At 44.8% G+C, this 16,346-nt stretch overlaps 1 protein-coding gene across 2 annotated transcripts in view; it reads right to left on the bottom strand.

Annotated features, from left to right (window-relative positions):
* MPV17 (mitochondrial inner membrane protein MPV17) overlaps positions 1 to 16,346 on the bottom strand; it is a 410,610-nt gene that overhangs the window by 98,807 nt on the left and 295,457 nt on the right. For both annotated transcript variants that reach the window (XM_086928149.1, XM_086928148.1), the window contains 2 exons: positions 8,883 to 8,975; positions 3,511 to 3,606 (listed from right to left, as the gene is read on the bottom strand). In XM_086928149.1, the coding sequence (XP_086784275.1) occupies positions 3,511 to 3,606; positions 8,883 to 8,975 (189 nt within the window). The remainder of the gene's footprint in view (positions 1 to 3,510; positions 3,607 to 8,882; positions 8,976 to 16,346) is intronic.

The following is a 16,346-nucleotide window of genomic DNA, read 5'->3' as shown; positions in this document are numbered from 1 at the left end:
TTTTGTTATGCTATGCTAGGTTTTGCTATGCTTTGCAATGCAATGTTTTGTTATGTATGCTATGTTTTGTTGTGTGTTGTTATGCTATGCTATGCTATGTTTTGTTGTGTTTTGCTGTTTTGTTATGCTATGTTTTGTTTTAAGTTATGTTATGCTATGTTTTGTTCTGCTATGTTGTGTTTTGTTATGCTATGTTTTGTTATGTTATGCTATGTTTTGTTATGCTATGCTATGTTTTGTTTTGCTATCCTATGCTTTGTTTTGTTATGTTATGCTATGCTATGTTTAGTTTTGCTATCCTATGCTTTGTTTTGTTATGCTATGCTTTGTTATGTTTTGCTATGATTTGTTATGCTATGCTATGTTTTGTTGTGTTTTATTATGCTATGCTTTGTTTTGCTATGCTATGTTTTGTTATGCTATGTTTTGTTATGCTATGCTTTGTTTTGTTATGCTATGCTATGTTATGTTTTGTTATGCTATGCTATGTTTTGTTGTGTTTTCTTATGCTATGCTATGCTATGTTTTGCTATGCTTTGCAATGCTGTGTTTTGTTATGTATGCTATGTTTTGTTGTGTTTAGTTATGCTATGCTATATTTTGTTGTGTTTTGCTATGTTTTGTTATGCGTGAGGGTGAGGGGGATGAGGGTGTGTGAGGGTGAGGGTTTTTGAGGGTGATGGTGTGTGAGGGTGAGGGGGTGTGAGGGTGAGGGGGTGTGAGGGTGAGGGCGTGAGAGTGAGTGAGGGTGTGTGAGGGTGAGAGGGGGTGAGGGGGTGTGAGGGTGAGGGGGGTGAGGGTGTGTGAGAGTGAGGGGGTGTGAGGGTGAGGGGGTGTGAGGGTGAGTGAGGGTGTGTGAGGGTGAGTGAGGGTGTGTGAGGGTGAGTGAGGGTGTGTGAGGGTATGTGAGGGTGCGAGTGTGTGAGGGTGAGGGGGGGTGAGGGGGTGTGAGGGTGAGGGGGTGTGAGGGTGAGGGGGTGTGAGGGTGAGGGTGAGGGGGTGTGGGGAGGTTGAGGGGTAGTGAGGGTGAGGGGGGTGAGGGGTGTGAGGGTGAGGGGTGAGGGTGTGAGGGGGTGTGAGGGTGAGGCATGTGAGGGTGAGGGGGTGTGAGGGTGAGTGAGGGTGTGTGAAGGTGAGGCGGTGTGAGGGTGAGAGGGTGTGTGAGGGTGAGAGGATGAGTGAGGGTGTGTGAGAGTGAGGGGGTGTGAGGGTGAGGAGGTGTGTGAGGGGTCAGGGGGTGGGAGGGGGTCTATCTATCTATCTATCTATCTATCTCGCTCTCACTCTATCGCCCTCCCTCTATCTATCTATCGCCCTCACTCTATCTATCTATCGCCCTCACTCTATCTATCTATCCCACTCATTCTATCTATCGCATCACCACAGCATCACTCAGCACCACCACAGCATCACTAAGGGGCACAACAACATCACTATGCGCTACCACAGGATCATTGAATGCCACAGCATCACTAGTCGCCACCACAACATCACTCAGCGCCACCACAGCATCAATCTGTGCAACCATTCAACAACAACTGTGTCAAATATGTTCTCTCAATGTTTCAAGCTTTATTACAAATGTCACAAAAAGAGGTTAGTATTTCACTTCTGTTCTTGGATTTTCGTCACAATAAAATACACTGAACATATTCTTCACAAAAGTTATTTACAAAAGTTTAAGCTATTGCCATTATAAATTACAATAACTTTTGTTTAAGTACTAATTATTTAAAAAAATAAAAGGCATTGGTATTTGTAATATCAATAAATCTAAGGCATGTAAATACAACACATATTACATTACAAATGCTATAGGTGTCACAAGTTATAACTATTGGCATTGTAAACGACAAAGCTATTATTTTTGCTATTTTCAAAACCAAAACATAAATAAAAAATGTGTCATTTACAATACCAATAGCTCAAACTTTCCTAATGCGAGACCTTATGCATTGCAAATGCTTGTTTAAATAGGCTGAAATCTTCATACCTTCTTCCTGAAACGTAGAGGATTAGGTGTTTGCTGTGGACAGGGGTGCTCCGCTACCCTGCACTGCCTGCCTTGTGGGAGCGGGGCTCCTTAGCGGGGAACTTGCTGTGATTTTCGGACCGAGTGTCTTAAAGGAGCCCGATCCGCCTGCTTGATGCTATAAAATACAGGTATGAAGATTTCAGCCTATTTAAAAAAGCGACAGCATGGCAAGGGAGTGAAAGGAGGTTTCCTTTCACCAAGGACTGGAAGGTGGACGGTGGTTACTTTTAAAGACTTGAATTTGTGGCTTGGACAGCTAAATTTGAACATTTCATGCACTGCAAAACCGTGTTCAAGTTTCCTTTTGTGCAATGTCCCTGATTTGAACTTTGAGGAGGAAAATGAATTGCATTTACGAGGGATTGAGACTGAAAGGTGGCGCAATGCATTCTCGGGATTGTTGTAACTGCGGACTACTCGGCACACGGGTAGTCTTCAAATGGCGTGCTAGTGAGCAGAGAACGCCACAATCCACTTACCTGTGAACAAGGCTGCTGAGACGGCTGAAACGCGTCAGGATGAACTGCAAGGATTGCTCAGTCACATTGTTGTATGAAGATTAAAACCTCCGTTTACCTGAAAGTCCAGTGTGCAGTGCCTTTCTTTCTGAAACGTAGTGGATTAGGTGTTTGCTGTGGACAGGGGTGCTCTGCTACCCTGCACTGCCTGCCCTGTGGGAGCGGGGCTCCTTAGCGGGGAACTTGCTGTGATATATATATATATATATATGTATATATATATGTATTTTTTTATGAAGGTACATAGATATAGAATTAAGAATAGTAAATATGCATTTACGATTATACACTTATCTACATAATAGTTTGGTGAAGGGTGTTGCTTTGTTGCACAGCTATTGTTCATTACACAAAAAAGGACTATCTGTGCATGTCACAACACATTAGGAATATAATAATTTTTGAAAGTGACTTACACTAAACTGAATATGTTTTTGCAAGAAATTATTATTAGCTGTATACTAAGTGTGCTTAACTTTCAACTATAGATTCAGAATGTATTCTACTTATTTGCAAAACACATGCGCACGTGCACACCCCCTTATGCATGCACGCACACACACACACACGCATGCATGCACGTACGCGCACACACACGCATCTCCCCCCCCCCCCCCCCAAAACCACCTTATTCACTGAGTTCAATGCACAGAAATCCCCCGGTCCGTTATCGAGGTTTTGGGGCAGAGCAGAAAGTCAGGGTATGGAAATGGCGGGAGACCGCACATCCATGAAGGCGGAACATGACTGGGGGGAGGTCATGCCACCCGTATCTCATTACTGCTTTAAGCGCTTGGGGCTTTCCAGGGATCTTGTCTCCAGGAATGTATTCAATTGTTGGTCAATACATTTCTGTTGTGAACCCTTGTAATAAATAAGGTAACCCCTCATCTCTCACTACCTGTGGCATCTCATAGCAACACTCAGTCACTCAGACCCCCAGAAAGGGTCACTTACTCGTTTCAGCTTGTCGCAGATCTGCTCTTTGGAAAGCCCGTTCAGCACACCAGCAATGGTCAAGAAACAGCCCAAAAAGACCGGGCACAGCACAACCTACAAAACAAACGAGAAATGAGCCACAAAGGCAAGGCTGGATCCGAGGTGATCAAGAAACAACTCCTACTGCTGGAAAATAATAAATGAGGGGGCAACAGCCATTCATTACAGCCCTCACACCATCGTGGACGGCGATACTACGCCGATCCATGCTGATGCCGCTGGCCGAGGGATTTGCTGGGGTCAGTCGTAGAGATCCAGCAAACCCTTCACATAGTCATACCACATGTTCTCTGTTCGCAGGAGCACAAACCTGGAATTGGGGGTTTTACTTGCATTAATTCTTCCAGGTTTTACCTGGTGAAAATTGTGCAGACAAAACATCACGTGTGAAGTAATTAAATTACCACAAGCCTGAGAATCCTGACAAAGGCTCATGAATCAGGATTCGCGAGGCACTCAGATGGAAGGCCTAGGTGGAATTGTTAGGATATGCCGCTAGGAATGGCTAGTTGGCCAAGTTCCCACTCAAGGGTTAGGCTAAGGGCATCCTTGCAAGAGGTGCGTACTACCCATATCTGCTGAAGCCCGATCGCCTCGACTCGCCGTATCCTAAACAGGAGCCTTTCATTTGAGACATGAGCTTATGTTTAAGGTAGTTAACATTTTATTCATGGAGTTTTATGTAGTGTGAACATGGCTCAAAGGTGTCAGAGCGGTTTACGTTAGAAAGCACCTGGGTGCAACAGAAAGGGAGTCGACCACAAGGATACAATGACAAATGCTGGTAAATGCAACAGGTAAAACAAAGGGAAGGAAATGAGATGGGGAGCATAGAAAAGCACAGGAAACACCTGCAACGCTTCAACTGAGCGAGACTATAGGCAAGGAGCTGAAGTTGGGAAATATACAATTAGGAAAACACCAGAAATCAAGGGAGATGAGAGGCGTGAGAAGCTGCGCACATGGAGGTAGAACTGAGGCTGCAAAGGTAGGATATGGAGTAGTAGAGTGGAAGGAGGAAGATTCAGCTAACTTCCATGGGAGAAGGATGGAGGGAAGCCAGGGCTAGACAACAGAGAAGCAGGATGAGTGCGCATGAGAAGGTCGGAGAAAGGAGGCAGGTCTTGTTTTTGGATAAACTAACAAAGCGCCTAAAGAAGTCACAGTTAAAACAGCACAGTGCTCCTTCCACAGATTAGCATTTGAAGGTGGAGTCTGTTAGCAAGAGTCACAACCAGTGATTTGGAACTATCAGTGATAGCAGGTTTGCAGTCAAGGACCCCACGCATGTCAACCGTGAACTGGAAAAGTCAACTGTGGGAACAAGGAGAAACTCAATTATAAGTGGGTTGAGTTTCAAATGGTGAGGGGTCATCTAGCCCTGGCGGCATGATTTGGGTGAGAATTCGGATATAATATGGGGAGAAAATCCAAAAACAGACGTGTGCATCATCTGCATATTGACAACAGTGGATCCCTGAGTTGTTATGTAGGACACATTTGGGTTTGATACAAAGAATGAAAAGAGTTGGGACCCCCTGCATCAAAGCTGGCAATGGCAAGAGCAACCATCAACTTTGATTTACTGCAACTGGTTCATCAGATAAGAGTCAAACCATTTGAGGACTACACCCTTGATACGAATACATTCTGTGAGAATCCTAGTAAGCATGGGATGGTTCACGGCATCGAATGCAGCAGGTACGTCAGAAAGAACAAGATGACAAAAGTTGCCAGAGACAAGAATGCAAAGTGCGTCATCGACTACATGAAGCAAGACCGCTTCAGAGCTGCAGCCCTGTCTGAAACCCAACTGAAACTTTATCAAAACTATAATTCTCCAACATGAGTTGAGTAAGTTGTGCTGCCATCTGGGACAGGAAGAAAGTTAGAGAGATCTTCATGTCTGCAGAAAGTTTCTTCAGTCAGGGAGCAACTTGGCTAATTGTGAGAGAAGCTGGGAACACCCCTTGCCGAAGAGAGAGATTGCTAATTTGTTCCCATGAGGCTAAAGCTAGCAAGAAAGGTCTTTATCAATAATCCACAGAACCAGGTCTGTAAAATGGTTCGAATGTTCAACTTGTAATGGTTTTAAATAATTCAACTTCTAAAACGATGTCAAAAGGGAACCAATCCAGAAAGGACTTGCATGTGAGGTTCAAGTTCTTCTGTGGGTCAAGATGATGGCCAATTATTGTTCAATAGTTTTGACTTTTTGCTTAAGGACATTTATTCAGATTTAACAACAGGGCCTTAAAAGAAAGAAGAACATTTTCTTCAATGAGTTGCTTCAGGCGGATCTTGGCAGTATTGATACATAGATTGAGGTGAGCCTTAGCATTTAAAATGTTTCTTTTATAAAGTCTTCTGACCACACAGAGGAGATGAAGATTGGAAGAGATGGATGATAGCTTCTTTTAGTTTACAGCGAGCTTAAAGATTGTCTTTCCTCAAAGACATACATTCATTAAACTCTGGGTGGAGGCGCTGACATCATCATCAAGACTCATTGGAGAGAGGTTGTTCACAGCAATTATAGCAATGCTTTTGGGGACACGGTTTGTGGGGGTCCACAGGGCGAGCAGGGGCTGCCAGCAGCTCTGAGAGGCTAGGGTTGTTTGCCTCTCCCATGTCAGGGGTTGTCCTACTATGGCTCTGCAAACTGGAAAAGTACAACCCTTTCCGCACTCAGTGGTAGCGGTGGCGAGCAGTTACTCGCTTCTCTGGGAGGATAGTTTGGGGGTACATGGGCTCAGCAATCAACAGTACACCCAGTAGCACAAAAAGATAATGGTTCAACCCAGGGATTCTCTTGTGAAAAGACACATGCTTTATTTTACATAACACAATATTGTGGAAGATGACCAGTATCTCGGGTCAGGGCCGGACTGGCTACAGGGCGTATTTTGCTGGGGCGGCAGGGCGGGGTCCAGGTTCACTGCGCAGGGGCAGATTTTGTTGCTGGGGAGCTGCAGGAGCTTCTAAATGAACAATGCAAAACAGATAGCTTTAAAGCGTACTTTTAAAAACATTTGTTTTGCATTGTTTATTAAGGAATGTCCGGTGGCCAGTCTGGCCCTGTCTCGGGTGCGAGACCCCTGTGCTTCGAGGTGGGCACTCTGCTCCCCCCTCTCCCTCCACCCTATGGGCTTTAGGTTCTTGTGGCCTCTACCTCAGGTACAGCACTCCACCGTCTCTTAGCATAGTTACTCTGCGGCCTTACAAGCCCATATAGCCTCTCATCCGTTTCTGCTCCTTGACGGCACAGAGCCACTATGGGCCTCTCGCAGGAGGGCGGGTTCACTGGTGGCATGCAGGCCCAAGCTGATGGTTCACCCCAGTCCTGCTCAGGTGGGGGGGCTGTAGGCCATGCAGTGATGCTTCAGAGGGCACTGGCAGCTTCAGGCATCTGCCCTCTTCTGGGTTCTAGCAGTTCTCAGCGCTGACAAGCGTCACCGGCTCGATGGTCCCAATGCTCCGGTGAGTGCACGGTCAGTCGCGCTGGTGAGTCCCCTTGTAGAGGCGCTTCACCACTCATCCTTTCCAGGCATGGGGTCATGGAGATGACGGGGCACATCTAGGTGCTGATGGGAGCGCATTAACAGTCGGATGAGGCATGGTATTGTATATCTTGAATATACACCCATTTTTTCATAGATATGAGACTACCCTCTCTTAGTCTGGCATATGCCAGCAGTTTTTAATCCACATGAAGGAAATATGTGTTTACGATTAGAAAAAGAACCCAGAAAATGACATGTCGTACTTGCCATGACAATTTGAAGTCACTTTGTGGTGCTTAATAAAGTTTGTTATAAAAACAGTCGGATGAGGCTTGGGGGTCTTCAGCGCCTTGGTTGCCATGTGCTAATCTGGCACACAGTTCCTCGAGGGCACGGCCTCGATCCTCAAGGAAAAATATTTGACTTGGCACCCCTGGAGGTCACTGCCAAGGTAGCCACTCACTGGGGGGTTGGGGCACCTTGGGAGGGCTGCGCAGGTTTACAGGCTTCACTTTCAGGGCAGGAACATATGACATGGAGTTCGCAGAGCCGCTGTTCAGGGTTGCAGGTATGCAGTGGGAGTCACAGCACAAATATCAATACCGGCACTACAGACCGGGCAAACTCCGTCAAGTGCCATGGCGACAATGATGGGGAGGACACAGGCGGCTGCTTGAACACACTTCAGAAGTTCTGTGGTCCTCCAAGGATCTCTGGGACTGGTCTGAACTATTGATCATGAGAGTCTGTGAGCGTCTGGTGGATGGACCCTTGCATCAAGGTCAACCACTCTTTACCTCATCCCCGTCCCCTAACCCCGTCCTCGTCCATCACCTCTCGGAGGAAGACTTAGCCCAAGACTTTGTCCATGCATCAAGACTACCTCGGAACCTCTCTTCCTCAATGCGCACCTCGGATGCACAGCACACTGGAACTTTTGAACACTTATGTTGACTTTTGTCTCTTTTATGTGATTTTTCTCCTATATGCTGTAAAGAGCTCCGAGACCTTCGGGTCTGGCTAGCGCTATATAAAACCTCTTAAATAAACTGCTCCGAGCCCCATTCCAACAGTCAGCTCATCCTGCAGGGGCGGCTCGCTCCTTCCCCCTTCACCGAGGAAGGACTCCTTGGGTTCCCAGGTCAGGCCATGCAGTCAGACAGCTCTTTCTCCAGATTCGCCTCCAGGGGATGTCGCCTCAACTTTGAGGAGCTGGCTGTTTGGCAGACACCAGCCTGGGCTCCGCAGTACTTCTCTGGGTATTCTTTGGAGCACCCCTTGAGGATCAGAGAGAACTTGGAACTGGAACACTATGTTGAATGTTCCTGCTGTCTACCATGTGTGTGTCTTGCTCCATAAACAAGCACTGCACCCTGTCCATGCTCCATTGTGTTACGGCTCCCTCAATGCATGCTCTCTGTTAACATGCATGTATCATTCATGCACTACTGATGCACATCATGGTGGACTCTGGCGCACATCTACTTGCAAGCTATTGACTGTTATATTATATGCAATACTGTAGTTCATGGGCACTTTTGTACAATATGCTCAAAGCTAGTGCTCCTGTGCTCTCATGCTCTCCAGAATCTCCTGCCTGCCTTTATTGCACCATCAGTCACATGCCATGACCCTCATCTTCATGAAGCACACAGAGGAGTTTATCATGCACAGCATCCATCCCACTAGCTATGACTGACACATGAAGTGATATCGACCTGGTGTCATCCCTGAAGCATATCCGGGTCAGCACACATGAGGAACATAGAGGCACCTCCTTACCCCAAAAATGACATTGCAAGTAAGTGGCAGCCTTCCATATCTCACCTGATCAAGCAGCATCTTTTTCACAGCCACTGTTTTGCTGTTTCCCGGAACCAGTCGGTCTAGACTCTTGTACCACTTTCCAAGAACCGGGCCCTGCAGGGAAATAAGGCAGCTGTAAATAAAAGCACAAGGAACTAGCAAAGTAAACAAGGAACACACAGAAAATACTCCAGCACCCAACGCAGGATGTTTACCTTTACAAACAGAGTGGTGGTGGGTAGCTGCTATGTGCCAGAATCTGTCCTGGGGCCTCAAAAGCTTCAAATATCCAAGTTTGGGGCAAGGAATGCTTCAGTTAGATTCAGGGGAGTTGATCTTTAACTCGAAGAGTGGCTCCACATAAAAGGAAGATGCCACACATGCTCATGCAGACCACTAAACCACTGCCCAAGAGGTTGAACTAGCCAGGTGTATGCTGAGCTAGTACTATGTACACGGCCGTAAAGCAGTCTGAGTGTTGCTGGCTCAGCGGGGTCCCAGCGAGGTACCCACAAGGCTGAAGAGCGATATATTATTATGAGTCTCAATGTACCCCAATCTAGGCCTAGGTAGCTATATGACCTTTTACCTACATTGTCCTACCTTGCTCTGCATAATGTTTCTGGCACTGCCCTTTTACCCAGTTAGATGCTGAATAAATGTTGATCAGTTTCCAGGAAATTATCCTCACTTATTATGCATGAGGGTTCTTAGAAAAGTCCCTGCACATAACAGCATGAACATATTCTGTGTAAAAGTCATGGTCATCTTTATCCCTAGGGCACCAGAACTACTTTGCATAAACACGGGTATTGTTCTAGGTTCAAATAATGTAAAAAGAAGGTAACCAGGTATAGATTCAGGCGCACAACAGCTAGTACCGGCAAAGTGATCTCATAAATGATACAGTTGCATATAAGTGCATCCAAGGGAGAGGAATAGGTTACCAATCTATGCCAAAGGACCCAAAGAAAACTCTGGGTACAGCAAAAATCACAAAGAATTCCCCGAGCACTCCTCAATCATTAATATTAAGAGTACACAATTTCGTTGAAACGCGGAACTCAAAGTCCAATTATTAAGGTCATCCAAATAATTCTTATTGTCCTTATTTTCGAGTTCGTTATCCACTCGATTTTTTTATATCAACTTCCAGTAGTAAAAACACCGGGGCTCAAATGTTCAGTTCGGATGGTTTATCCAAACAAAATTTATTGGTCAATTCCCAATAGAAATTTTCCTGAGACACTGGGACTACTATCGTTGGGTTACGACGTGTCTTGAGCCGAGGAACACGTACTCGTGTCTCCAAGCAAGATTGATTTTTCACTACTACGATATTCAGATATACTATCTCCAGTGGGACCACTATGGATTATTATTACATTACAACGATTAAGAACAAGATCTAGGAACCAGGAGATATTGATACCTACTGAATTGGGATACTTTTGGGATTTGATTTTTTGAGGACGTATTAAAAAGAAAAGAAGAAATATCAGAACGTGAAACACAATACAAGGAACTCAGATTTTCTTTCCTTTACTTGTGATCATACGTGCTAATATGATACATGGATTAACTCTTGAGCCCTGATGAAGTCATTGATGCATGTAAATAATGCTTGACGAAACACGTGTTGGCTGCAAAGAAAAATTTCAATTGGGAATTGACCAATAAATTTTGTTTGGATAAACCATCAGAACTGAACATTTGAGCCCCGGTGTTTTTACTACTGGAAGTTGATATAAAAAATCGAGTGGATAACGAACTTGAAAATAAGGACAATAAGAATTATTTGGATGACCTTAATCATTGGACTTTGAGTTCCGCGTTTCAACGAAATTGTGTACTCTTAATATTGTTCTAGGTTCACTTGCATAGTCGTATTCACCACACATTGATTATAAAAGGTACCCTGAGGTCATCTTTTTGGTATAAAAGAACCATATCAAGACTAGATAGACAGAGGAGAAAGCTTCCACGCTGACACGAGACGCTGAGGTCCTGTACGCAGCTCCAGTACCCAGTGGCCTGGCATCCCTTGCGGGGTGTCCAACTCAAGACCAAGACGGGGTCCTTCATTCTCTCGCATCAGGTAATGGGGTTGGCTCTTTCCTAGGGAATTCTTGACTTTATATCCATATACTTGTTGGTACACTTAGGTGGGGTTAACATCTTAGGAGTATGCCCAATTACAGTCATGTTTATATGGCTGCATATATTCACAGTTTTAGCACCATGGTAGAACTCTAACTTTTATTTAATCTGTTGGTGCGCTAATCTTTTGCACTGGTGTCTGTCTAATGATTGTAGCAGAAAACATGTTTTACACTAGAATGACGCTGGTTCAATAAATGCTTATTGAAAATGTCTCCATTATTTTTTCTTTGTATCTATCTGTGACTTAGTAAGCACGAGTGACTGAGCGAAAAGTACTGCCCGGTTTCCACGATCCCTGAGGGGTTCCCGAGTTGTCATGTACAGTGGATGCCAGAAACTATTCGCTCCTTGGTAAGGGTTGTGGGCTTATAGTGGCACTGTGAGCTGGTCTATAGGCTAACATAGTCTGTGGGGGTGTCTGGAATCAGTCTAGACAGCAATCCCTGTGTTTATGTTACCTAAACAATGAGCAGATCATGAAGATTTGTAGGAACGACACGACTATATGAAAACCATCTATCAAAAGAGTCAGTGTACCCTTTTAGCAACCATCCCTGGCCCGTCACTCATATTTACAGGCCATTGTTACATTGTGACCAGTACACTTTTTTATGTTATTTGGATAACCTAACTCTTTCGGTCTAACTAACCCTTTTGGTCCTGAAGAATGGCTCTGAACCTCGGCTGGGGTCACTGATAGGTAGAAACATGTTGACCTAACTTAGTGGTATATTAGCTGATAACCCCTAGTCCTCTTACTTTTTAAGCCTGTCCTAGAAGACCGCATAATAAAGATATTTGGTCCCCTAGAGACAGTTTTAATTTCTTCCTGCACCCTCCCCTCATCAACCCAATTTTCATCCCCTTCACCCAAAACACTTCAGCTCCTCTTCTAGCCCAGAAGAGTTGTAGCCCACACCAGGGAACTTGCGGTCCTGGTGTGAGGATGGAACCCTATGATGATGCAGGGCACCCTTGGGTGAATGAGGGTTCTTGTCCTAAGAAGGGTCTCTTTCTTTCTCTCCCCCCACAAACAGGGCACATACTTCTCTGGCCATTACTTTGGTATTTCATCACAAGTAGGGATCCCTCGTTTTCTGATTTCTACCTCTGTGAATCTATGTTTATTTGAGAGCGTAGTTTTAGTGAGTTTACATTTAGATAAGGAGAAGGATGGTCTCCCATTTAAGCCCCTCCCTTTCATTCTTTGTGTGTATCAATAATATGCTGCTCTAGGCCAGTGATGACCTTCTAACACAATGCCCATGCAGAAAAGGAAACGAGCACACCACCAACAGGCCAGCTCTCTCACATTAACACTGTGTGAGACGAACGCCACCATTGGCATAGGGCCAGTAATGTGCCTAAGCTACAAGTAGGGAGATCAAAGGCAAACAAAAGGCTCTCTTATGCCCCTGAGCCCACTTCCGAGGAGTTCCATGAAATTCATACCTTAGTTTCTTTTAACTGGAGGAGCGGGAAAATCAGACTCACCTCTCTCTGCTGAAGCATGTGCCACTCTTTCTGACATCACCGTAACCCATTTTTGGGATTGCGATTGTGCATTTGATTAATATTATAGATTAGCCTAACTTTCCGCTGGAACCGTTGTTTCTGTTACACAAAGCATGTACCACTGTCATAAGACTAACTGGCGCTTCCACAAAAGCCACTTTAATAAAGCACCTTTTGTATACAAAGGAGAAAACTGTGTCACACAGGCATCAGAATAAAGTGATCCTCATCAGAAATTGCAGGAACCCTGTGCTGTATAACTAACAGTGAAAACTGCTATTCTAATGCACATAAAGTATGGGCCATGAATAAACTGAATCATATGTACACAAATGTCAACCAATATGGTTTCAGCCCAAACATTATTAACAGTCTTCATCAGGACAAAGGTGTTGTTGAATATTTAAAAAATATCATATGTGCAACTGAAACCAATCTGCACCCTACTGACAAGGCTCAAATAGACCAAAACTGGTCTGGCATTGAGATTTCGGTTCGAAGGGGACCTGGCCTGGCAGTTTGGGCTGGACTGTACTTTTTGGAGCAAGACCACTGCTTATTAGCATATGGCTGGTTCCTGTCTGAGGGGGTATGATGAGCAAAAAAACAATGGGCAGGTTAGATCTGACTAATGATCAGTGTCTGAGACTAATTAGAGCATTCTACCCATCACTTTTTTGTTTCTTCATTGTAATGCGCTAACTGCGACAGGTATGCCCAGAAGTGGTTCCTTTGCTCACTTTGCTCACTTTGCCAAGCTGCACTCTACGGACGAGGCCCAAAAAGGCTGAAACCAGTCGGGAATTGCTTTTATTACGTTCAGAGGAGACTTGGCATGCTAGGTCAAGCTGGGCTGCTCCCATTGAATCAGGACAAAGGCTGAATTGCATATGCCTGGATCTTGTCTGATTTGCAGGGGCGGCTCCTTCGTAGAGTGGAAGAGCGTTGCCACACTTAAAATCTCCCCCAAATCTCCGAAAAATAAAATGGTCGAGGGAGTTGCTGCTTCCAGTTCCGGTGGTGAGAAGAGGACCGGAGGACATAGCGTCTCGTTCAGGTAGGTTTTTATTCTTTTTATTTTATTTTGGGTGCGCAGGCATACCCCCCCCCCCCCTCCCCATAGATACCGACCGCCACTGCTGATTTGACACAGTGGGCAAAAAGATTGATGGACTGGGATGCAGCTCCAAGTAGTTACCAGAGGCTGTGATTAATTGAATTATTCCACCGTTCATTTTCTTGTATTCCTAAATATATTTTCAGCAGGAAAAATGAGCTCCCATAGTCTGATTGTTTCACAATAATAGTAATTTATCCCAGGGCCCTCTTCTTCACCCCATTTTTTAGAGCGAGGCAATCCACTTCCATGACAGGCTGTAACCCGCATTGCTCTTGTAGTTTGATCCCTTCTATTAGAAACTAGCAGCCCGTCCCGTCGTTGTCCGGGGAAGAAATGTAATGTGTTCAATGTTTGTAAACTTAAAATAGAAATTATTGTAATATTTCACGGTATACAACATTTTTGGTTTCATTTGAATGTGGATGTAGAATAAATTGATTTTGCACATTCCCGGACCTAGAGAGTGCGACATATAACTGTCCAGGAGTGCAGCAGTCTTCTCGTAAGTCTATGCCTATAACTTTGTATGTTTGACCTTGAGATTTGTTAATGGTAGAAGCAAAGGCAATGTTAATAGGGAACTGCAAGCGTTTAAATTGAAATGGTAGATCAGTAGGGATCATGGGTATGCGGAGAATGTGAGCTAACTGCCCTGCAGCAGGGCCAGAGAGAATAGTTGCTTTAAAGACATATGGTAAAAGACTTGTAACTTGTAGTCGTGTACCATTGCATAGATTGGGCGGATGTAGGTTCCTTAATAACATGATAGGAATTCCAACTTTAATTTGTAGTAAATGAGGCGGAGGTTTGGAAGGGTTAAGTGAGTTTAGGAATTCTTGCAGGTAATGCACGGCGTCTTGAGTATCTAACACTGTATCAATGGATTTATAGATTTTTGTCTCCCCAGGGATTTGTTTTAGTATGTGTTCATTGATATGGTTGACACTGGAGTTTCTGGGTGCAACTATAGCTCTTTCGCAAATCCATCGGTAGACTTTTGTAAGAATATGCTCAAAGTCCGGGTATAGATGGTGTATGAGTTCCTGTAAGTTAGAGACAGGCGTACCTAAGTTGTCAATATTAATATTACCATTACTGTTAGGTACTTCTCCATTACCAACCAAGTTGTAGTAGGAGATCTGCAAAGTGACTATCTCCACCTCCCAAATGTGTCCTCATGTTAGTGCGTAAGGTGAGAGTTTGTACAGAGTCCCACAGGTGTAATGCTTTTAAGCATGCTTTTAGTATATCAGCACGCGTTCCTCTAGGAACAACAGGAAGAGATTGTCGGAAGTCACCAGCAAAGACAAAAGTGACCCCACCCATGATTAGAGTTGAAGTTCTAATGTCTTTTAGAGTTCTGTTGACGGCGTCTTTATGTGCGCGGTGTGTCATAGTACATTCGCCCCACATGATAAGAGACACCGTTTGAAGCAGTGTGACTAAAGGTCTGTTTTTGCGTACAGATCATGTAGATTCTTTTTCAAGTGAAACAGTTAAAGGTAGTTTAAAAGTAGAATGTGCTGTTTTCCTCCAGTTAGCAAAGTAGCTGCTATTCCAGAAGATGCAACAGGAAGAGCCAATAGTCCTAAAGAGAGTATTTTTGCTAGTATCAGGTTGATTAAGTAAGTTTTACCTGTTCCTCCAGGCGCGTCTAAGAAGAATAGTTTCCCTTGTTTTGTCTCAACACTATGAACAATGGTGTTGTAGGCGACTGTCTGATCATGAACTAAGTTTGGCAAATGTTGTGCAACGTATTGATGTACGTTGTATGTAGAATTTAGTATTTCTGTATGGTTGTATGGTGTATGTATAGTCCTATCTGTTTGATTTGATTTGATTTGATTTGATTAAGGATTTCTAGAGCTCGTAGCTACCCTAGGGCGTCCCAGCGCTAACGTAACAGCCTGACAGTACTCCTGGGGATGGATTAGTGGGGGAACAACCAGGTTTTCAGCAGTCTGCGGAATGAGAGTAGATTGTTTTCTTTGCGGATGTTGAGGGGGAGGCTGTTCCAGAGCTTGGGAGCGTTATAAGAAAAGCTGAGGCCGCCAGTGCGAGCTTTCCTTATTCTGGGGACGCTCGCCAGAGACAGGGTGTCCGACCTGAGCTGTCGGGTTGATTTGTGAGGCTTGATGAGAGGTCTCAGTATTGGTGGACCTTTGCCTTGTAAGATTTTATGGGAGATGCACAAGGCTTTGAAGGAGATGTGTTCTTGAATGGGAAGCCAGTGAAGCGCCTTGAGGGAGGGTTTGGCTGAGCATCTAGATTTCGTTCCCGTCAGTAGTCTTGCTGCAGCGTTCTAGGCGTGCTGAAGTTTTTTTATGACAGCTACCGGTGCGCCCAGTTATAGGGCGTTTCCGTAGTCTAATCTTGATATAATGAGGCCCTGAATCACAAATTTCCTAGACTGGGGGGGTTGAGCGGAAGGATCTTAGGTGCCAGCTGTCTTTCTTGCTTGGGCTCTGAAGCTGAGGTCCTGGTCTAGCCAAAAGCCCAGGCTTTAATTTGTTTTGGTATGGGGGGGGGGGGGTGCCCATGCTAGCTGGCCAGGCAAGGGTTTTGGGGAGTTTGTTTGGGTCGCCTAGAAGCATGATTTCGGATTTCTCTCCGTAGAGTTAGAGCCTGGAGTCGCTCATCCATATAGATATATTGTGCAGGCAGGAGACTAGGTTCTCCATTGATTG

Source organism: Lissotriton vulgaris, chromosome 6, assembly GCF_964263255.1.
Source record: "Lissotriton vulgaris chromosome 6, aLisVul1.2, whole genome shotgun sequence".
Taxonomy (NCBI): Eukaryota; Metazoa; Chordata; class Amphibia; order Caudata; family Salamandridae; genus Lissotriton; species Lissotriton vulgaris.
Note: the sequence above shows the minus strand (reverse complement) of the source record. Positions and strands in the feature narration are given on the sequence as shown.